General features: G+C 39.7%; 1 protein-coding gene and 1 pseudogene across 1 annotated transcript; one reads left to right on the top strand and one right to left on the bottom strand.

Moving 5' to 3' along the window:
* Window positions 1–4,125: 4,125 nt before the first annotated feature.
* On the bottom strand, window positions 4,126–4,201 carry LOC135269439 (U4 spliceosomal RNA; annotated as a pseudogene).
* A 3,124-nt stretch (window positions 4,202–7,325) lies between these two features.
* TNMD (tenomodulin) lies at window positions 7,326–22,680 on the top strand. Its single transcript, XM_012464040.2, has 7 exons — window positions 7,326–7,411; window positions 7,576–7,707; window positions 16,299–16,439; window positions 16,666–16,767; window positions 19,725–19,878; window positions 21,554–21,720; window positions 22,039–22,680. Exons 1-7 carry the CDS (start codon window positions 7,364–7,366, stop codon window positions 22,246–22,248), a joined length of 954 nt encoding a protein of 317 aa, XP_012319463.1. The 5' UTR covers window positions 7,326–7,363; the 3' UTR covers window positions 22,249–22,680.
* Window positions 22,681–22,984: the final 304 nt, after the last annotated feature.

Genomic DNA, 22,984 nt, shown 5'->3' with positions numbered 1-22,984 from the left:
ACAATGCTGATTTGTTTTACTTTCTACTTTTGACAGATTATTTATCAGTGAAGGTATACTTCTTTAGTAATGAAAAAAATTTAAACAATCCTACCAAACCAAAATTCTTTCAGTTGCTCAAACATATCATTCTCTTTCACATTTCAAGGTTTTGTTCATGATTTTCTTTCTGACTGGAACACTCTCTCTGACACCTTCACCTGGCTACTTATTTTGTAAGTCTTGGTTTCTTTGTTACTTTATTTCAGAAGCCTTCCCTGAGTATTCTTCTTCGTACAACCTTGCAACTGAATTTAGGTGCCTTCCTCTGTGTCCCCTAGCTAGGCTGTGACTGTTGGTTTACATGTCTTCCCCACTATACTGTCTTATGCATTGCAGTATTCCCAGTCAATATTCAATATGTATTGAATTTATTAACTGATTTATAGACAGAACATTACTGAAAATGTTTTATTCCAAAGTGGAAAAACATGGAGAAATACGGAAGACAGTAAAGAAGGGAGAAAAGAAATTCAGAGATTTTATTAAGATCCAAATGAAAAGCTAAATGGAAAGGCAGAAAGAAGAAACAAGGCAACCTGGAGAAAAAGAAAGTAATCTGAGTAACACAGTCTGTCATATCTTCATCTATCTCATGCGATCAATATTCCACTCACACTGGACTACTCACTCTGCTACCCAAATACATACTTATACACCTGTATGACTTTGCTCCCGTTATTCTTGCAGCCCAGAATGCTTTTTCACGTTGTCCCCCACCCAAATCCTACTTTTCACAGGATTTTGACCATGCAGAAGCTTTTGACAACAGTTCACCACTGCCTTCTTTGTCAAATGAACTCTTCTCTTGGCTTTTGCAACACCTCAGTGCCTTTCCCCCATTTCCCTGGCCACTCTATTTCAATCTCATTTGCCAGCTCCTCTTTCTTTGTCACCTGACTTCTAATGCTAGAATTTCTACAATACAATACAGCGAGCCAAAGGATAAATGAAAAAGGCATGGTTAAAGGACCAGGGTAGCCCATGATGCCAAAAAACAGTGAAGCAATATCAACTGAGTCCCGACAGAACAAAAGTGTGACCCAACAATCTTGTACCATATCCTGTCATTTTGCCCTTCAATAGACAGATATCTTCAAGCATGCAAAAGGTCAAGAAATACAACACATATGAGCACTTTTTAAAAAAAATACTAGTAGATGATAAAATCTGGACAGTCAAAATACACATCAAAAAAAGAACTCAGGAATAAAGAAGGTTTGATAGAAGGACTAGTGGTAAGTATTGAATTAATTTAAGCACAAGAGCAAACAACTTAGAGAATTTTAGGTGGAGAATAGAGTGTAAATATTATAAACTATGAGAAGGCACAAATAATAATATAGCTAACAGAAATCAGGAGATGAGAGGGAAAGTGCAGGAGGTACATTTCCTCATATTTATTATGATAATTTACTATGTGCCAGGCACTGTGCCAAGTATTTTACAAGTGTTAACTCATTCATTCCTCACAACAATCCAATGTAGTAGGTACTCTTTTTTTTTAAGTAGGTACATTTTAATTCCCTTCCAAAGAGCAAAGAGAGATTTTTTTAATGTGCCCACCTTTACATAGCTAGTAAGTAGCACAATTGATTTGAACTCATGCCGGCTATCTCCAGAATACATGTCCATAAACAACTACATAGAAAATCAGTCCACACTATCAAAAATTGAGACATAGAGATAAAAATATAAGGACTTCAACCTCTTTATATTTTTCAAATCTTTGATCTTAACTTTAAAATAGTCTTTCAGGAACTACTATTCCTTGAGGGGAAAGAAGTTTGCCAGTTCCTTGACTAACACTTTGATTTAGTTTTCTTTTGTTCAATTCGGGAATTTTTAAAACATAAATAATGTGTTAAAATTTGTCTATCCATTTGTTAATCCTATAAAATGAAAGTGATTTCCAGAAAAATGCTCATAAATCTTAAAGAAGCTACTGTTTATTAGGTGTTCACTATCAAAGTAAGCACTTTATTGATTGATTGATTGATTGATTGATTGACACAGAGTTTCACTTTGTCATCCAGGTTGGAGTGCAGTGGCGTGACCACGGCTCACTGAAGCTTCAACCTCCTGGGCTCAAGTGATCCTCCCAACTCAGCCTCCCAAGTAGCTGGGACCACAGGCACATGCCACCATGCCTGGCTAATTTTTTAATTTTTGGTAGAGACAGGGGTCTCCCTACGTTACGCAGCCTGGTATCGATCTCCTAGGTTCAAGCAATTCTCCCATCTCAGCCTTCCAAAGTGTTGGGATTACAGGCATGAGACTCTGGCCCGGCAAAATAAGCACTTTAAATGGATTACCTCATTAAGTTATCAGAACAACCTTATATATAGGTACTGTTTGTATCCTCCTGTTTTTCAGATAATAAAACTGAGGCACAATAATGGTTATTCTTGATTGGTGCAGATTTGGATGAAATTTTTTTTCTCTTTTTGTATTTTTATATTTCTCAATTATTTTTATAATTAGTGTATTTTATTTTATAAAATGAAAGCCATTCTGAAACCATGTTTCAAACTAAATAACTGTGAAGATTCCCTGGGGCTCAGTCTTGAGCTCTCTTCTCCTTTTGTCCTGAACTCTTTTTCTGGACCATATCATACACTACCATAGGTTTGAATACAATCCAAAGGCAAATGGCTCCCATAACTATATTTCCATTCAAGCACCTGTTTTCCAAGCTCCAGACACATTTGCCCAGCTGCCAACTAGACAACTCCTGTTGGATACGTCATAGACTATTCAAATTCAACGTGTCCAAAACTACGCTCGTCACTTACCCCAGACTGGTCCTCCTCAGTGCTTCCTAATCCCAGTGAATGGTGCCACTCTCCACCCAAAGGAACAAGCCAGAATCTATGTCATTTCTTGTTCTTCCCCTTCTCTCATTGTCTATATCCAATCTATTACCAAGTATATGCTTTATCTAAAATATGTCCCAAATCTGTTTATTTCTTTCCATTTCTGTAACTACTTCCTAGTCCAAGCTGCTATCAGCTCTTTCAGTTATCTCCTAACTGGTCAACCTTTTAAAATTACTGTCCCTTTACAATTCATTCTTCTCACACTAGCCAGAGAGATGTTAATAAACATAAAAGGAATTCTACTCAGAACTTTTCAATTAATTCCCATTGTTTGTTGAATAACTTCAGTTGAGTACAGGGGCACATGCCTGTAATGCCAGCTACTTGATAGGATGAGGTAGGAGGATCACTGAGCCTAGGCCAAGCCTGGCCTGGGCAAAATATCAAGACTCCATGTCTAATTTTAAATAAATAAATAAACTTCAAACACTTACCATGGTCTTTGTGGCAGAAACTATAAGTAACCTATTCAATATGTTTCCCCTTCTATAAAAAAAAACAAGAGATCATTAAGAGTAAGAATAGGCTCAGTTGAAAATAAAACCTCCCCAGACCCCACTATAAGTAGTAGTAGTCATCTAACCCAGTTCTGGCCAATAAGATAAGCAAAAATCTGCAGGACAGGGCTTCCAGGAACACTATTACTTTCCTAATGGAAAGGGACAAATTTAGCTGCCGTGTGTTCTTCTGCCCTTTGCTATCTCCCATTTATCCTGCCTAGAGGTGGAACAGCCATCTTGGAAGCATGGTGATGGAGGCCACGCTCAAAAGATCACAGAACAGAAAGATGGAAGCTTGGGTCCTTGTACTTGAACTAGCTCTGGACTGCTGACTTTGAGATTCCCATTATATGAGAAAAATAAACCCTTTATTTGGTTAAACTTCCATAACTTGCTTTCCATTACATACAGCCATCTGGAGAGTCCTAGCAGATCCAACTTTGAATATGTCTCCTGCCTACCTCTTCAGCCTTATCTCAAGTAACTCTCCTCCTCATTCACTATATTACAGCTACATTGACTTTCCTTTTATTCTCTGAGTACTTCAGCCCCTTTTCTGCTTCAGGATATTTGCATGTGCTGTTTCTTTGGCCTGGAATAATCTTTTCCCCACTCTTCACCAGCTAACTTCTACTCATTATTCAGGTTTTAGCTTAAGTGACATCTCCTTAGCATGGATTTCACTTACCCATCCTGCCCAATCCAACTTAGGTGCTTTTCAATTAGCAATAATCGCGCCTCAGATAAACCTCATTGGCTACGATACTGCCACTGCGCAAAGCTAACTTAGGTGCTTTTATAGCACCTGCACTTTTCCTTCTCAGCATATATCATCATTTATGTACTTTTATTTGCAGGATTTTTTTCCTTTTAGTTTAATGTCTGTCTACCCAACCAGACTCTGAGCTCTATAAAGGAGGGACTTTGTTTGCTTGTCCACTACTGAATATATATCTAACTCCTATAACAATGCCTGCCACATAGGGGACACTGAATAAATATGTGCTAATCAGTAAACAGTCTGTTGAACTATTGAAATGCCATGTCCTTTGTACCATTTTTCCTGCTTTTCTTGAATCCAAATTAATCACTCTTCCATCTATGTTTCCATGGAATATCGCTTTGACTCTTGGTTTGATTCAATCCTTTTAACAGGTAAGGCATGTTTTAAAAGATCTCGACGTCTGTTCATGAGAAGAACACATAAAAACAAATTAAAAATACAGCATACAAAGTATAACGGTTGAAGTATGAGCAAGATACAAAAGTAGAGCAAAGGAAAGGGTGATTAACTTAACGAAGTGGAAGAGATGACACCAGGAAAGGCTTTCAGGGGATGCTAAAATCTAGGCAGCATTTTGAAAGCCAAATGGGAATTTTCCAGGTAAACAAGGGAAGGAAGAAAACTCCAGGCAATGAATATAGCATGGGCAAATGCCCTACAGTGTGAAGAAGTAGGGCATGCTCATTAATAGGGTGTACAGTGTGAGGCAGGCATCAGACGCATAGTGTGAATAGCATCATTGAGGGGAACCATCTGACCCAGTAAACATAAGTTTCTCCATGAGACTGCTCTTGTGGCTTTTCTTTTTTCTTTCTTTATGCTTGACAAAAAATGTAGAACAAATAGAATTGTGACATATTTCATAATTTATGTAATCAATTTAATGCACAATCATGTCCCAACAATTAGAAAATTATCTTATTTGAGACATTAGGATGTGGAAGTAGTCATATGTACATTCCCCATTTTCCTGCCCATCTGTGACCTCCCAGATGGCTCCATCACTGTAGAAGAAATTGTCCAAAATCAAGGCTAGAGAGTTAGACAGGGCCCAGATCATGAAATGCCTACTGTGTCACCATAAGTGGCTTGGATTTTATAGACAATGAATAGATACTAAAGGATTTTAAGCAAGGGAGAGATTATCGTCAGATTTGAGTCTTAGATCACCTTGAAGGCAATGTACGAGAGACGAAGAAAACAGAATTCTATTGCAATAATAAAAGTAACTATGAGAACCTCAGCTTAAACAGTGGGGATTGACAATGGAGAGAATAGAATTGCAGAGCTAATTCAGAGGCAGAAATAACTGGACTTAATAACTGATTAGGCATGGGGATGAACAAGGGAGGAAGAAATCAAGGATCATTTGGAGGTTTCTATTCTAGAGGCTGATTATTGTGTCATTTAGTGAGAGAGGTAATACAAAAAAAGGGTACATTTGAAAGGAGAGATAATTCAGGTTGGGATGTGGAATTTGAGGTATCTGTTGGGTACTGGAGATGTCTAGCAGGTTAGATGGACATATAGGTATGGAGCTCGAAGAGAACAACCTGGGTAAGACATATGGATGTGAGACTTGTCAGAAAGGATGACAAACTAAACTGAGGTGTTAGCAGTGAGCACGGGGAGAAAAGAAGAGCTTTCAAATATATAAAAATTTAGAATATGGCCTAGTGATTGATTGGATACAGGGATTATGAAAAATAGAGAAAATCTCAGATTTTTGGTTTGAAAAACAAACCTCAGATTTTTAGTTTGAAAGGCAAACCTCAGATTTTTGGTTTGCAAGACTGGGTGAGTGACAATTCCACTGTTATCAGCTGAATAATATCCCCTCAAAATCCATATGTTGATGCCCTAACCCCCAGTATTTCCAAATTTGACCGTATTTTGTGATAGCGTTTTTAAAGAGGTAATTAAGGTTAAATGAGGTCATATGGATGGACCCTTATCCAATATGACTGATGTTCTTATAATAAAAGGAGATTAGGATACAGACATACATACAGGGAGAATGTCATGTGAATATGGAGATGATCATCTACAAACCAAAGAGAGAGGCCTCAGAAGAAGCCAACCCTGATAACACTTTGATCTTGGACTTCTAGCCTCCAGAGCAGTAATAATATAAATTTTTGCTGTTTAAGCTACTCAGTCTGTGGGATTTTGTCAGCCCTAGCAAACTAATATAGCCACTAACTAATATTGGGAATACAAGGGGGAAAGTAGGTTAGGAGAAGAAGGTGTTGAAAGAAGAGTTTGATATGGAACATGCTGAGTTTGAGATTCCTGAGGTATATCCAGGTGGAGATGTTCAGATGGCTTTGAAATTAAAAGATAGAACTGGGTTACAGGTAAGGATGTGGAAATCATTGATATGTAGGTGATATTTATTTTCAACTGTAAGAATGAATGAGGTCATCTAAGAACAAATAGAATTTGTAAAGTGAGAATGATCATCAAGAAGAGAATCATAAGACATATCAACATTAAAAAACAGACTGAGGAAGAGGACCCAAGAAAGGAAAAAAATCAGAGAGAGAAGATGAAGAGAGATAGCTTAGAATTAGTCTTTATTTTATCCTGTTTTAATTATAATTAGTTAAGTATATACTGATATCAGCATTTAAAGAGCTTTAACTTAGTGAAGGAGGCAATATCTTATTCATTTCTGAATCTCGAACACCAAGCACAGTGCCTGACATTTAATATCCCTGCAATAAATATTTGTTGAACCAAATGGAATTGAAATTAGAACTTCATTCCCTTCTTTGTTTTGTTTGCTTATTTCTGGAGTGTGCAGCATGTATTGCCACTGATATTTTAAGTTCATAGTGAAAAATCATTTCAATGTGTCCTAGGCCTGGTCCCCATCCAACCCAACCCCCAGGACAATAGTTTTCATTATAACCTTCTGTCTTTGCCATTCTGGATGGAATTCTGTGCACAGAAGTTATATACATATATGGGTATATCTATGTAACAAATCGCAGCACAGGAGTCCCCTGGGCTCCCTCAGGCTCTGGTATGACATATTTGAGCCATATAAATTCAGCTTCTCCTCTGGCATCTGTTAGCCGACTCACTTGCAACTCCACCTCAGCAGTGGTCTCTCAGTCCTCTCAAAGCAGGGAAAGAGTACTGTGTGCTGAGAGACCATGGCAAAGAATCCTCCAGAGAATTGTGAAGACTGTCACATTCTAAATGTAAGTTGATTCATATTTTTTCCCTTTCAAGCAGAAGCATGGTTTTATAGATTTATCATATTGCAGTGTGAACATTAGAAAGTGGAATCAAAGGTGACTTTGAATTATGGCTTGCTTATTGAGGTTTATTGTGTATTGTTTTATTCTCTCTGTTCTTTGCTTAGGCAGAAGCTTTTAAATCCAAGAAAATATGTAAATCACTTAAGATTTGTGGACTGGTGTTTGGTATCTTGGCCCTAACTCTAATTGTCCTGTTTTGGGGGAGCAAGCACTTCTGGCCGGAGGTACCCAAAAAAGTAAGTAAATACAATTAATAATCTAATGCTTCTGTTCTGAGTTCGATTGAATGCAATTAGTAGTGGGCATGTAAATCACTCTGAAAATGAAAATCATTAAGTGTCTTTTCTGTTTATTTTCTGGTGGTATAAAAAATTGAATCAACATTTTTCTGTCCTTCATTTGCCTAATTATTTTGGTAAGGGAAAAAATTTGTCTTCTGTATTTTGGTTAGTTATGGTAGGATGTAGAATTACCCATTCTTCTATAATGCTTGTATTTAAGGAGTTAAGACTCCTCCTAGGAGCAAATTTTTTACTTTAAGAAAAAAATGCTTTCCATCTTTCTTCCAATTATCTGGGCAGAAACTGATGGAAAAGTAATTATACTACCACATAAGGAGAAACCACCCAAAGTGGCAGCAAAGGATTTTCAGGGATTATGTTTCTGACTTAATGCATCTGCAGCGAGAACAGGCAGCAAGCTGCTTTTCAGGAGGAGCAATTCTCATACCTGACTTCACATTTATTTATGACTTAAAAAAAAATAAAACTAGAGCTTTTCAGCTCCTCGCCAGCTGCAATCATCACTGTCCCACTGAGATAGTAATGCCACAAGGTAGAAGCATGCGACACCAAGTCATTAATCACAGATTACTCAGAAAGCTTCTGATACTGGGGTCATTGGGTAAAGCTTGGCTAGCCACTGTAGTTTGTATTTCTGTACCTTAGTATTATTGTTACTCCTGGGCTCACACACAATGGACAAGTTTAGATATCACCCAAATAAAACTATAATCCCCTCATGCTAACAATTTCCGTCTGAAAGATAATCAATAAATATACAAACTACAAGTTGTGAAGACAGTTTTCTGGCCTTGCCATGTTTTTCTGTTGGTGTGTGGATTGCTGCTGCTGTTACTGTTATTATTACTGTTGTTAATTTGTTGTCATGAGATGCTCATTTCGATTTGGTAACAGATGTAGGGAGAAAAAAAGCACAAATCCAGGAAGGAGGATGAGACAAGAAAATGGGTTGGCAAGGACCATTAGGAGCCAAAGGAGCAATAGGAGCAGAGAGAAAAAAATATGGGTCAGTGGGGAGAGGGTGAGGGGGAAAAATAGGAAATAAGCTGGCTAAGTGTCCAAAAGAAAACAGAGATGTAAGCATAAGCACCCTTGGGTTCTCCACCTCTGTTGTCATACCCACTTTCATTTAGTCCCAAAGGATATATCTTTTCAGGTTTAAGTAGGAAGGAGAGCAAATCAGCCTACTTTGCTTGCCTTTTTATTTATACCTTGCTCCAGAAAGGATTTCAGGCATCACCCAATGCCTATAGTTAGCCCTCTCCTCCACCCCTCCCCTTACTGCTCCTTGCTTCTGAACTACTTACCATTCAAATGTCTTTCTAGAGGAGCCACCCATGTTCAGGCTGGCAGGATGGGTAAAACAATTGAGATCAGGAAGAAAACAGCAAATTAATAAGAGTGCCAAAATGCGTTCCGATACAATTCTAGTACCACTTAGCTAATTCCCAAGGTGACATGTCACCCCACAAATTGAACCTTGGATCCTCTTGAAAATTATACATGAGTTAAAGGGCCATAAATCCTTTTGTTCTCCACAGCCATAATGTAGTTAACTGGGCATGGTGGATAACTAGTCCTTTTGAACACCCTTAGATGCCTGCCTAAATAAGGAGCCAGGCGGCCTTTCTTGTTTTATTGTTGTCGTTGGTACTGCAAATGCTATTCCAAAAGAGCATATGTGTTTTTACAAACTTACAGTGCTATTTGCCTGACTGCAGCTATAAATGACTAGGTGGAGACCTTGCCTTTATATTGCAAACTATCAGACTCACTAGCAGGTCCATGGTCTCCTCTGTTTCCCTATTATATCACCTTTGCATCTTATTCTAGTTCTGTTTTTAATGACTATAAGGAGCAATCCTATGATACCTCAAACTAAAAGTAAAACTTTGCCAGTGCATGCACAGAAGAGGTGGGATATGCTGCTGAATAAAGTTAATCAAAAATCAAACCTCTTGTGAAGTAATGCATCTTGGGATGTCATTTTCAGCAAAGAGAATCTCAGAAATGAACAAAGCTACTATGAAATAATCCAGATAGAGACAACAGGTGTCCCCTAGGGCAAGTTTCTCTACCATGAATAAATGTTGTTGGTTTTCCATTCCAGTGGGGAGTTATAATTTATTGTCTTTGATATTTAACTCCTGGCCTTCACAAGAACAGGTTTGGTTCATTGAAAACTAGGAAATCAGCTGGAAATGTGGATGCTTTACTCAGTCCATTACTACCTTCAGGTCCCAGACAAGGAGCTCAGGAGGCCATCTATGTTTCCAATGGCTAAGACTATCAATAAGCCTGCCTTAGAGCAGACTTAAGAATTCCGGGAAGAGACTAGCAGTCAGATTAGTCTTGGAAGAGTTGCATAGGAAAAGAATCCAGGCATCTTGCACAAATTAAAGACTCTCCCCCTTAATGGTATGGCCTAGTAAGAAACAACAGTTAGCAGATTAAAATCCAGGCTCTTTGGGCTTTCTTTAACAAGTCTGGGAGACTTGTGGGGACTGTGGGCCCTTGGTAGAGAGAACTGTGTATTTAACTGTGCTTATTGGTGGCAGTGATTTGTTTGCTGTCCTGGGACTTCCTCCAAGCTCTTAGTGTTTGCTCTCCCTAGCATCCACCACGCCTCCTTTTTATTTTGTCTTTCAACATCTATGTATAATAAACAGTATTTATTTAACATCCCACATCTGGTATTGACATTTCCATGCCAGTAAGTCATTCTCCTTACTCTCGCCTTCATGTGTACACAAGATCCAGATTCCTATATCCAAATTGAGAACAAGCCATGCTTGACCCCCTCCCCTCACACACCTTAGGTGTGCGTGTACGCAGGTGTGCACGTGCATAGACACACACACACCAGAGAGAGAAAGAAACCAAAATAAAGTGAAACAAGGAGGACCAACTCTGGGTGAGCTGCTGCACTTTCTTACAGGTCCCAGGCCCCTGACCCACAGCCACATATAGGAGCCACCTAAGCTAAATGAAAGCCAGGTCCATCCAGCTCTGCATTCAGCTTTCTTGAACAAGCGGAAGAGACCTATTCAGTCTCAGCAATTTTGAGAAAGCATCGCAGTGAGGCTCCCCTTCCAGGCAGTGACTGCACTGGGATCATTGAAGCAGAATCGCCAAAGAAACATTATTGCTTAAAGCCCCCTGTATTACACATTTAACTGGAAACAGTCAGAAGCCAACTCCTCAGCTAATTAATCCAACATGAAGAAAACAAATCAGAAAAATCCTAGCCCTTAAACCAACAGTTTAGAAACATAGCACAGACCTTGTAGCCCATCCCTGCCTAAACTTTGTGGAGTGAGGTAGAATAACACATTTAATAAATGGAAGATGGTCCTTACTGCCTTATGTAGGAGCTGCCTGGTGACTTTAGGGTTGTTTGAAAGCCATCAGGACCACACTACAGTCAACAGATTTGTGAGGGTGTTCTTTCAACTTCTACATATGACCAAAGCAATGAGGAGTGGTAGGGATAAGCGGGCATTCTTCTGCCCTCCCGCCCCACCTCAGTTGCAGATGATCATTAAAACAGTCTCCCGTAGAGTTGTGAGCCCACTATCATTCTAGGCTGAAAATCCTTTGCTCAGAGGAAGCACCTTCTTGATGAGTATGATTGCAGCTTTTTGTGTGTGCCTATTTCTTTGATGCCAGCATTAGCACAATATTAACTTTCTTCACTCCTCTCTAGGCATACAAGGAAGACAACTCTCCTCCCCAGGTCCCCTGGGCTTTCCTACACCACAGTCTGACGGGTGAAATGTGAGTCTAGAGAAGCATTAATATACCCTCAAGGAAAAAGTTGAAAGCGTAGCTGGAATATTTTTGGCAGGGAGACTGAGCTTTACCAGATGGTGCCATGTTGGCATTTTCAAAAAAAAGAAAGAATTCTTTTCATTTTCTTTTCCTCCTAAAGCCTTATGAGATCCAGGTCCACCCTTGTACAACTCTCACTGGGCCAGCTCTTGTTCTGGGCTACTCAAGGGCAGCTCCCAGCAATTATGTGGAGCCAGGCTCTGGCTGTGATAGGCATGTTCTTCTTAGTCAGTCTCTTCATTCTCCTAAGGCAGCATTTGCTGAACAACTTATATGACACCAGAATGAAGAGCCTGGGCCTTTAAAGACAGCTGTTCTGGAGTGGTTGAGAGTGGCATTGGGGCCGTAGAGGAAGTAGCCTGGATGATCAACAGGTAGTAGCAGTAGTAGCAGTCCAGTGATTAACCTGACAGGCTGATCTGAGCAAATCTCAGCAGAACTGACTTTGCTAACTACTTAACATTACAGCTGAAAAGGGGTAAAAGATAAAGATAGGAACTGAGTCCCTAGAGACACTCAGTGACTTGCCCAAAGTCACACAGCTTGTAAGTGGTGGGGTTAAGGTTGGAACTAGAGGCTAGTCTGAAGATTCTTTCCACTATTCTTCAGCTGCATTTAAGAATCGGGGATGGGGATAATGGGTAGGGGGAAAACTTACTGGCCAGCTCAAGTCTTTAGATAAAAGAAGTGGCTTTTTCTTGTTGAAAAAGAATGTCTGTGCTGCTTATGCCAATGTTTTCCAGGGCTGAGAACTGCTGATTGAAGATGCAGAGCTCGAACTTTGCATAAGAAACAATCTGTCTGCGCTATGTTTGTAAAGAAATACCCAGAGGACCTTTAATTCCCACAAGTTAGGTTAATAATAATATGGTACAGTGCATTCTCTTCCCTTCCTTCCAGCCTAACACCTGCTAGCCAGCTATTCTGAGCATGTATTTCACCTTTGGAGAGTATACCTCATAAACAGACAGTAAAGGATGAAGATGGAGTGAAGAGCAGCTAGATTAATCACAGGCTTCAAAAAACAGACCTAAGCCAAATGTCCTCAAATCCGTGTCAGGACAGGCTAAAGCTTCTTGCCCCCAAAAGAAATCCATCACACTGAGATCTGAGATAGCTTTACTTTTTATAAAAAGCTTTCTTTTCCGATGTCAGGGACTTCCACAGAGGCAAGAAAACAGGAAAAACTGTGAAAGAGGGATGTTAGGGCTCATTTGCTGCCTGAGTGAAGGATTTAACTGGATGGAAGACAGAATTCCTGGGCAGGGAAGAAAAATGGGTTGTGCCCTCTACATGTTTTGTCAGTGTGGTCTTCTTGCACCTCTCACTGCCTGGACTTAACCACATATCTGTCTCCTTTCACTTCTGATTCCTATTCCACTCCATTGGCTTCCTTGTTCCATTCCAGTGTTCTGGTTCTTATAGTTAAGGATAACCTTATGTGCGGGTGGAGCAAGAGCCCATTTGAGTGGTGCTGGAAAGATGCCCTTGCCCCCAAATAGCTCCCATACCTAGTGCCACTGTGCCTATTAGATTGGTGCAAAAGTAATTGCAGTTTTTGCCATTGAAAGTAATGGCAAAGTAACAAAATCCACCATTAGTACTTCATGCCTCTGAGTGAAGTATTGCACTCAAATTTTTAAACAGACAAATATTCATCACTAATATCTAAGTGTGAAATCATGGGTCAGATTGATTTCTTCTTTGTCATAAGGTACCTGAAGCACCACGAGATTCCTAGATGTCTAGACAAGAGACAAAGAGACGGACAGAGATGGGAAGAGAAGGGGGAAGGGCTGTGAGGGTATAGAATGAACAGAATATGAAACTAGAACAGGAAAGGAGAGCTAGAAGCACCAAAAATCAACTCTCTCTATTTGCCAATTGGGCAGGGGTATAATCCTCATCATATTCTATCCTTGCTCTATCCTTCCTGGGATAAAGCTGAGTTGGAGACAGCTGAGATGAGCTACTTGTAGCCCACTCACACCTCTCTTCAGGCCAGTTATCCTGTCTCTGCTTTAGCTTGCTCCTGGAGAGGACAAAGCCATTTGATCTTGCATCTCCAGAAAAACCTTCAACCCCTGAGCCAGGAAGCTTAGTAGAGAGCAAAGTACTTGTGATGCCAAAGGCATGAGCTCAGTCTTCATATGGGCCAGTGAAGCTTGCATAGCCATTACCCAAGCAATGTGCTCCACAGGGACCCAGGCGAGACAGTGTGTCTGCATTTGCTCATACCCATCTCCAAACAGTCCAAAGTGGGCCACCAGCATCATCTTCCTAGACGAAGAACAGTCTGTTCCAAAAGGACAACTTTGATAGTGGAATTCCGATGGGGGAATATATAGCTCCCCACTCCTACCCCCTACCAAAGATTCACACATAAACGAAGTCATTCTGTTCCCACTCTATTTAGTAACCTATCGTTACTAACATAAAGCCAACAAGTTGGTTAATGAACACGATCAGAATGGACCCTTTCTCCCCTACCAAAAAAACTCTTTGCAGGAATGTTGAAAATAATCAAGATCTGCTGAGCTTGGCAGTTTCCAATAGTTTTCATCTAGCAAGGTGTCCAAGTAAAGTGCACTGCCAACAGTGCAGGAAAACTCATTCCACAGAAGCACACTGAAATTCTAAATGTCACCAGTAGGTTCCATAGTCTTCTACCAGTGATTGAAAATACAGCCTGTATTTTCTCTTTCGCCCAGGTAGGCAGTATTCCAGCATCCCCTATTCTCTAACCTCATTTTTCCATACAATAATCCATCAGTGGTGCTACTGATGAAATAAACACCCCACCCCAGCCCCCAATGGCTAGTGGCATCAACATTTGTCTCAAAAATGGACAGTATTTCTAAAAAAATGTCCCCATTGGGAGAGCTGACAAGACTGGATCTGAAGTGGATGCCTCTCTCCTCTACTTAGGTCAGACAGACTGAGAGCTCAATTTGTTGCCATAGGTAGAAGTTTCTCTTCTCAAGCTGGCTGCAGAGCTGGAACTGAGGACATATTTATTGCTAGAAGCAAATAACAAACCTAAAGGCATTTGTTTCCTGTCACAAACCAGGCCAGACTTCCTGAGTTAACTCTGCAGTTGCTAGAGAGTTCGAAGTATTATTTTTCTTTCACTTTTAAAATGGTTTTTTAAAAAAGACCTTGCCAATACTCAAAAATCTCTCTTTAGGAAGATAAGGATGTGCCATTGGTGGGAAAAACTTATTCAACAAATACTTAGGTTCCAACCATGTCCAAGGCACTGTTGGGCTACCAAAAGGTTAATGACATTGTCTCTTGTTTTTCTCTTCAGCAGCTGCATTAGACTTGTCACCCTTGAAGTAACACTTGCTTCTACAAATGGTTCCGATTTGTTTTTCTACTTCAGTTGGGGAAAATTTGACCAGGTTAAACTAACATTCAGTCACTGGCATCAGCAGACACTAAAAAACGACCCAACCCTGTGTAAGTTCTCTACAGGGCTGCCACTGGGAACTGTATCATTAGAAAGCAATGTGTGCTCTCAACAAGACTTGCTTTTTCAGGCTTTTAGTTATCCAATTTTTTTCATAAGGAAAAATGAATATGAAGAAACTCGATAAACAAAGGTCTCCTAATGTCAGAGATAAGATAGACTTCCAAAAGGCATCATCAGGTCTGACCTGGTTTGTGGCAGATAACAAATTCCTTTATGCTTATTTGCTTTTACCTATAAAGATGTCCTAAAATTGTAAGTTATGGGATTACTCCTAAAACTGCAGTACCATATGGGACTGGTCCTCTTGGTCTTTAGAAATATAATTGCCTCATGAGGCCGGACGCGGTGGCTCACGCCTGTAATCCTAGCACTTTGGGAGACCGAGGTGGGTGGATCACCTGAGATCGGGAGTTCAAGAAATATAATTGCCTCTTTTAGACTGCAGGAAAAAAATCTGGGGTTTTGTCGTCTTTCTTCTTGGGAGGCTCCATGTTACTTAATGCAGGACACTTGGCTTAGTTGGCTCAATTCCATATACACAAAAGAATCTGCAGAAATTGAAGACAACTGAATACAGCTTGGGAAACAGAACCCAGGAATAAACTGGGTGGGGTTGGTTAGCTTATAAAGAGAAGACTAAGGGAAGGCAATAAATGTTTCCTGGAGTTTAAGGGGCAAAAGGAAGCAAACAGAGCAGGGTAGGACTCTTATCTAATATTGGCAAGGAGAAAGTCTTCAGATTCTAAAAGGATAAACTCAAGGCTGTTGTGGCAGTATTAAAGCCCTGGATAGATAAGGAGACAAACAATATGTAACCATTCTAAGTGTATTCAATATGTAACCATTCTAAGTGTATTCAAATCTCTTTCTCAGCCCTAATGAATTTCATGCGCCAGGAGCAGGGCAGTGTGTGGGGGGGGTGATTACTTAGCACTTGGAAAGGGAAGTTGCAGCTTAAAGAAGCAGCATAGATTTTAGGTGATCACTCAGCTTAACACAAGGGGAAAATACTTTACAGGCTGGTTTGCAAGATATCATTTGCTATTGAGTCAAGGCAGCCAAGAAAACTGTTGGAATTCTTAGTAATTAGCTCAGCAGCTTGGCTTGAATTTAAAATACCAGCTCTGAAGGGATCCCCATATCAGCTCCAGCACCAAAAATCACCTCACATTAGGGACACACTGAGTATCTCAGAGATTGTTTTCATCTGTTCTCCCAGACCTATGACATGGAGCACACTTTCTACAGCAATGGAGAGAAGAAGAAGATTTACATGGAAATTGATCCTGTGACCAGAACTGAAATATTCAGAAGCGGAAATGGCACTGATGAAACATTGGAAGTACACGACTTTAAAAACGTAAGTTGGATGTTTTCCCCCTAAGGCTTTCCACTTAAAATGTTAGAGCAGTTGAGTCAGGTTAAAAATAGCCTCCATCTAAAACTCGAATTCAAATGAAAAGTTAGGCTCCTCTAGCTTTCCATTTGAATTCAAATTTTGCTCGTCTAGGAGCCAGACAGATCATGGAACTTAACTAATAGTGGCTATTTTGGAAAGCTTTATTGTTGTTTTGTCTGTTTTATAGGGATACACTGGCATCTACTTTGTGGGTCTTCAAAAATGTTTTATCAAAACTCAGATTAAAGTGATTCCTGAATTTTCTGAACCAGAGGAGGAAATAGATGAGGTATGTAAGAAGAGTAATTGTGGTGGCAAAAGACATTATTTATCGGATACTAGCTATGTGCCAAACATTGTACTAAAAGCTTTCTTTTTCTTTGATTCTCAAACAACCTTATAGATAAGTACTATTATTATCATCATTTTCAGATAAGGAAACTCGAACTCAGAACAAAAAGTGACCTGCTCAAGGTCACACAGCTAGTGAGTAGCAGATTGGCGTCCTGAACTCAGACCTTTCAAAAAATTAAACTGCGTAATTTTAGGTGCAATGCTATACTTTTATACCTGGGCACCCACTAACATTATGTTGATTTGCTCTGAAACCAAAGATTTCTAGTAAGAGAGATGAGTCAGAGAAACAAAATCAGTCTTGCCTCAGATAAACTGTTTTAAATAAAAGAAAGTTCCAAAGCCACCTGGGGTTCTTGCCACTTTTGTCGCACTTCAGTATTCACCTATTTTAAAGACTGTTGTTCATTCATGTTACCATTTTATGCTGGGATGCTAATGCAGTAATTCACATTTAACCTCACTAGGAAAGGCAAAAGCAAGGAAGGTAAACACTGCAATGTGATACACTCTTCAAAAACTCTCTGATAACACCCTGCTAGGCCAGCAACCTAGGGTACTGGTGCAATCACTGAATGGCCCCTGAAAACCTAATGGGAGACAGATGATAGTGCCTAAAATGCAACCATCTGTAAAGCCTTTGAGGCTCTTTATCGTTCCCTGATATGTTGTCTATAATTACAGTATGTTTTTATCAATGGGAGGAGAAGGTAATATTGTGACAGCATATCCCCACTACAGCAAAGAAAAACAAACATTGGTTTGGTTTGGTTTGGTTTAGTGCTTTATTGGCAAATCTAAAGTGGAATTATGGCAATGGCAGAGTGATCTTTCTATAAACTATAAAAACCTCTTTCTTTCTTCTCTCTCCCCTGTTCTTTTTCACTTTTCTCCCATCCAACTCCCTTCATCTTGATTCTCACCTACCCAATTATCTTTTTCTTTTCCTTTTTCTTTATTTGGGGATGGTGGGTGGGAAGGACATTTTTTCTTTCTCTTACCCAAGTCTTAGAGCTGTCATTGGCTTCCACTTTACTCTTTATTGCTACTGGTTTCCTCAGGGCCAGAAAAGTTACAGACCCTTGTTACTAAAATTTCCAAGAAAACAAAGAATGTTCTCCCAAAGATGACGCTCTGCTCCCAAGGTCTATGGTAGTAACAAAGTTTCGAGATTTTTTTTTTTTAAGTAAGCAAGAGTTAGATGCATCTGAGGAATAGATCAACTTTTGGATATTAGGAATGACTGTAGAAGGCAAAGGTAAGACAAAAGGAAAATCAGTAGGATTAAAAAGCTACTATACACAATCACATATGCCGATTACCTACAGAAAATAATGTAAGCATTTGAGTAGGCCAGTGAGCAATGAGGACCTGAAGTGATATAATAGGATTTATTTTTCTGAAAGAAATAAAGGCAAAGGGGGCCGGGTGCGGTGGCTCATGCCTATAATCCCAGCACTTTGGGAGGCCAAGGAGGGTGAACACTTGAGGTCAGGAGTTCAAGACCACTCTGGCCAACATGGTGAAAACCCGTCTCTACTAAAACAAAACAAAACAAACAAACAAACAAAAATTAGCCCAGCATGGTGGCATGTGCCTGTAATCCTAGCTACTGTAGAGGATGAGATGGGAGGATTGCTTGAACTTGGGAGGTGGAGGTAGCAGTGAGCCGAGTTCGCACACACTGCACTCCAGCCTGGGCAACAGCGCAGGACTCAGTCTCAAAAAATATAAATAAATTAAAAATAAAGTCAAAGACTCATAATGTCTCATTTTGGCTCTAATTTAGTCTTCAGTTAATTTCACCAAATATTTTAAATAACACAAGTATTCATTTCATGATAGTAAGAATACTGTACCTTCAAGTAAATCTTATTTTTTATATTCACGACACAGATTTTTTTTAATGAGACAAATTTGTGGTCCTGAATGACAAAAACCCTCTTCTGTACTTCTCTCCACACTGTATCCATGGCATGTGCATTTTAAACATGCATAGCAGGTATATAAATAGCCCTGATTTTGCTAACAAAGCTAGTCAGCATACCAATCTCATTTTATACAATTCATTTCAGTGCATCTCAAGGTCGTTACAGACTCAAGGACAAAGGTGCTAAGACTTTAGAATTGTAAATGATTCCAGGAGAAATTAGTAAGAACTAGGCATACAACACGATTACCTCAATACTAGAAACTGAAGAGAAAGTGGCATCCTTCACAATATAAGAAAAGCTGCTTAATGCAAAAACACTCTGAGATAAACTCTAAGCATCTACAATGAAAGGAATGCAATAGTAGGAAAGCCAGTGAAGTCATAAACTGGAGATTTCACTTTAAAACATAAAAAGACATCTTTTGTACTATATCTAGCTACCATCAATAGACAAATCTTGTAAAACCAAATATTAGATTCCATTATTATTGAATTGATCTCACCAGTTTGGATTATAGGATTTTTTTCAGCTTCAGGTCAAATCCTGCTTGCCACCCAAGCTGCAAGTATAAAATAAGGCAGGCTCACAAGATTCATTTATAAAAAAGAAAGCAAATGTAAATCACTCAGGGTTCCAGAAGCTCAAATTAAAACTTACACAGATCCAGGGTACCCTGAAAATTATAAAGCACCTTTCTGACTTTGAGTGAAATGGTAACAGAGAAGGCTCCTATTTTAGCGAGCAGCCTTGCTGTTAGACCTAGGAGAGAGGAAGGATCAGTTGTTAACCTCCTTAAGGGCACCCACTGAATGCAAGGTAAAGAGATAGTTTACCAGCAGCCCTAGAATTAAATTGTTACTCACACTCAAAATATATTGTTTTCCAGCATCCCATAATGTCTCACTTGTTCTATTAATTTCTCTGCTGATCCCCACCCTAAGCTATTTTTTTCTTTCAGAATGAAGAAATTACCACAACTTTCTTTGAACAGTCAGTGATTTGGGTCCCAGCAGAAAAACCTATTGAAAACCGAGATTTTCTCAAAAATTCCAAAATTCTGGAGATTTGTGATAACGTGACCATGTATTGGATCAATCCCACTCTAATATCAGGTAAGACATTTGTATCCTCATCCTCATTCTATTTTCTAAGACAGCAACAGGTTAATGTACCCAGCATTTAGAGGCTACATTTCTAGGAAAACAAATGATCAGTTTGTATCTTCTTGGATGAGTCTATATATGCTGACTGCCAGTGAGGAAAGAACTTTTCACAGCCAAGTTATAAATCAGATAAATTAATGCTGACAGGCTTTTAAATACCCTAGCAAAGGTAACACCACCCTAATGTGACTAGTGATAGTAAAAAGCTAATCTGTCTTTCTTTGCACATCTATATTCTTTGCAGTCGGGATACCAGACTATTGCTCAAACCATTATCATTCCAGCCTAAGAATAGAAGGGAGAAAAGCAAAAGCAATGCTCTGTTGTCCAGAAGCATTCTCTGTCAAATGGTGGCATTTTCCTTAGAAGATAGGACAATCACTGCAATACAAATTTCTTTGTCATTGTTGTAGGAATTACTATAAATGTAGTTGAGGGCTAGAAGTCCAGAGTTGAAGAGCCCAGCCCTCAACTTCCAGTCAGCCCATAGAGAAGGTAAAGGCCCCTGGACGTCTTAGTCTGTTTAGCTAACATGGAATTTGGCCTCCTTCATTCTGTACAGCATAGACTACTCATTACCCAAGAGAGGTTATTCCCACCAATGTAAGCATCTGTGGGTTCTCTTTGGAGATATAAGAAAGGAGACTAAATGCAGCGTGCTATCCTGGACTGGATGCTAGAACATAAAAAGCACATTAGTAGAAATACTAATGAAATCAGAATAAAGTCTGTAGTTTAGTTAATAACATTGTACCAATGCTAACTCCTGATTTTTGATCATTGTACCATGGTTATGTAAGACAACATTAGGGGAAACTGCCTGAATAACATGTGAACTCTATACTATTTCTGCAAATCTTCCATAAATCTAAGATTATTTCTTTTTTTTTTTTTTTTTTTTTTTTTTGAGACGGAGTCTCGCTCTTGTTACCCAGGCTGGAGTGCAATGGCGCAATCTCGGCTCACCGCAACCTCCGCCTCCTGGGTTCAGGCAATTCTCCTGCCTCAGCCTCCTGAGTAGCTGCGATTACAGGCACGCGCCACCGTGCCCAGCTAATTTTTTGTATTAGTAGAGACGGGGTTTCACCATGTTGACCAGGATGGTCTCGATCTTTTGACCTCGTGATCCACCCGCCTCGGCCTCCCAAAGTGCTGGGATTGCAGGCTTGAGCCACCGCGCCCGGCCTCTAAGATTATTTCTAAACAAAAAGTAAAAAAAAAAAAAATTAAGACAAGAAACATAAGGGAAGTGGGAGGATATCAAATCAATTCAGGCAAACAAGAAATATTTATTGAGCATCTATCATGGGTAAAATCATCATTGTAGGAGACACAGAAGTCCCCTGTCCTCAGTTTTTAATTTAGTATGCTAGTAAGGCAACGCAGTAAATGTTTGATGCCAAAGAAGCAAAGAAGTCTGTGTATGTAGAAATGATCAGACTTGTTTTGGAAACTACTCTAAAATATCAGCTGAAGGAGCTTGGAAAAGTGGTCCGTGCCTAAATGATGCCAGTTAGAAGACACAATGATGACAATCTCTATCCCCAGCTGCTATTCCCCCAAGCACTTCTTTCAGGAACATTTGCAAAGCAGTTGCATCACAACTTTGCATTTATTATCTTAGTTTCTGAGTTACAAGACTTTGAGGAGGACGGAGAAGATCTTCACTTTCCTGCCAACGACAAAAAAGGGATTGAGCAAAATGAACAGTGGGTGGTCCCTCAGGTAAAGGTAGAGAAGACCCGTCACACCAGACAAGCAAGTGAAGAAGAACTTCCAATAAATGACTATGTGAGTTATGTTTATGTAAACTCTTGATAGAGGAGAAAAAAAGAGCCCTCACAAAATTTACTACCCCTCAGATCACAATCATTGGAAGGAGAATGAGCATGGCTTTAACAAAAAATATTTAAGAAACTTGGACTCTCTAGGAGGCTCATTCAAAATCAATCTTGATCTCTGTAGATATATCTCCATGATCAGGCTAAGGAGCTTAATTTCACACAAGCCCCCAACTCATACAGTCTTCTAGTTCTCCCCTGCTTGGTGAGAACTCTTGCTAGTGAACCTTCCTCTCCCACCCCCAACACTGGCTTCTTCTTCTTTCAGACTGAAAATGGAATAGAGTTTGATCCCATGCTGGATGAGAGAGGTTATTGTTGTATTTACTGCCGTCGAGGCAACCGCTACTGCCGCCGCGTCTGTGAACCTTTACTAGGTTACTACCCATATCCATACTGCTACCAAGGAGGACGGGTCATCTGTCGTGTCATCATGCCTTGCAACTGGTGGGTGGCTCGCATGCTGGGGAGGGTCTAATAGGAGGTTTGAGCTCAAATGCTTAAACTGCTGGCAATATATAATAAATGCATGCTATTCAATGAATTTCTGCCTATGAGGCATTTGGCTCCTGGTAGCCAGCTCTCCAGAATTACTTGTAGGTAATTCCTCTCTTCATGTTCTAATAAACTTCTACATTATCACCAACAGCCTGATTGCTGCTGAACACACTGGGTAAGTGTTTGCTGAGAATATTCCCAGCAATTGAAATGGAGCAGTCCTGTCTAACATGGATGACTATGTTGAGGCTCAGAAAACAATGCCCCAAAATGAAGGCCTCAGAAGCAAAAGTTTTGCTCTGACCTTCTGCCTACCAGTCTCTCAGTCCCATTCTCTCCCAAGGCTAGCCATAGAAACTAGAATCCCTCTTCCTCAAGGCGTGTCATAGAAACCAGAATCCCTTTTGTCTGAAGCCAGCCATTAAACCTAAAAATATTACTCTGATTTTCACTCCACTTTTCTGTGTAAAAGCTGGCCATAAGGAAATTATCTGACCTACCTTGTTTGGCTGTAGGTCATAAGACTCCCTTCCCAGAGAGGATCCATCAAGTTTGGAAGTAGAAAAGGTCAAAGCATAATGATACCTAAATACCATATTTTACTCTGCTGTATTAAGACAGTGGAAATAAGGGGCTGATGATAAAATGTCTCCATAACTGATGCATTAAAAACATATCCTTTTGTGCATAGCCCCAGTGCTTAATTATATGAAAGA

The sequence above is a fragment of the Aotus nancymaae genome, unplaced genomic scaffold (assembly GCF_030222135.1).
Source record: "Aotus nancymaae isolate 86718 unplaced genomic scaffold, 86718_ANA_hifiasm-v0.15.2.pri h1tg000004l, whole genome shotgun sequence".
In the NCBI taxonomy this organism is placed as follows: Eukaryota; Metazoa; Chordata; class Mammalia; order Primates; family Aotidae; genus Aotus; species Aotus nancymaae.
This window is presented reverse-complemented; position numbering and strand designations above follow the sequence as displayed.

Bases quoted from the DNA above. Each gene is read 5' to 3' on its own strand.
- TNMD (XM_012464040.2), top strand. From the start codon at position 7,364: ATGGCAAAGAATCCTCCAGAGAATTGTGAAGACTGTCACATTCTAAAT. The intron at 16,768-19,724 runs GTATGTAAGAAG...TTTTTCTTTCAG, and splicing joins CAGAGGAGGAAATAGATGAG to AATGAAGAAATTACCACAAC. The intron at 19,879-21,553 runs GTAAGACATTTG...TTATTATCTTAG, and splicing joins CAATCCCACTCTAATATCAG to TTTCTGAGTTACAAGACTTT.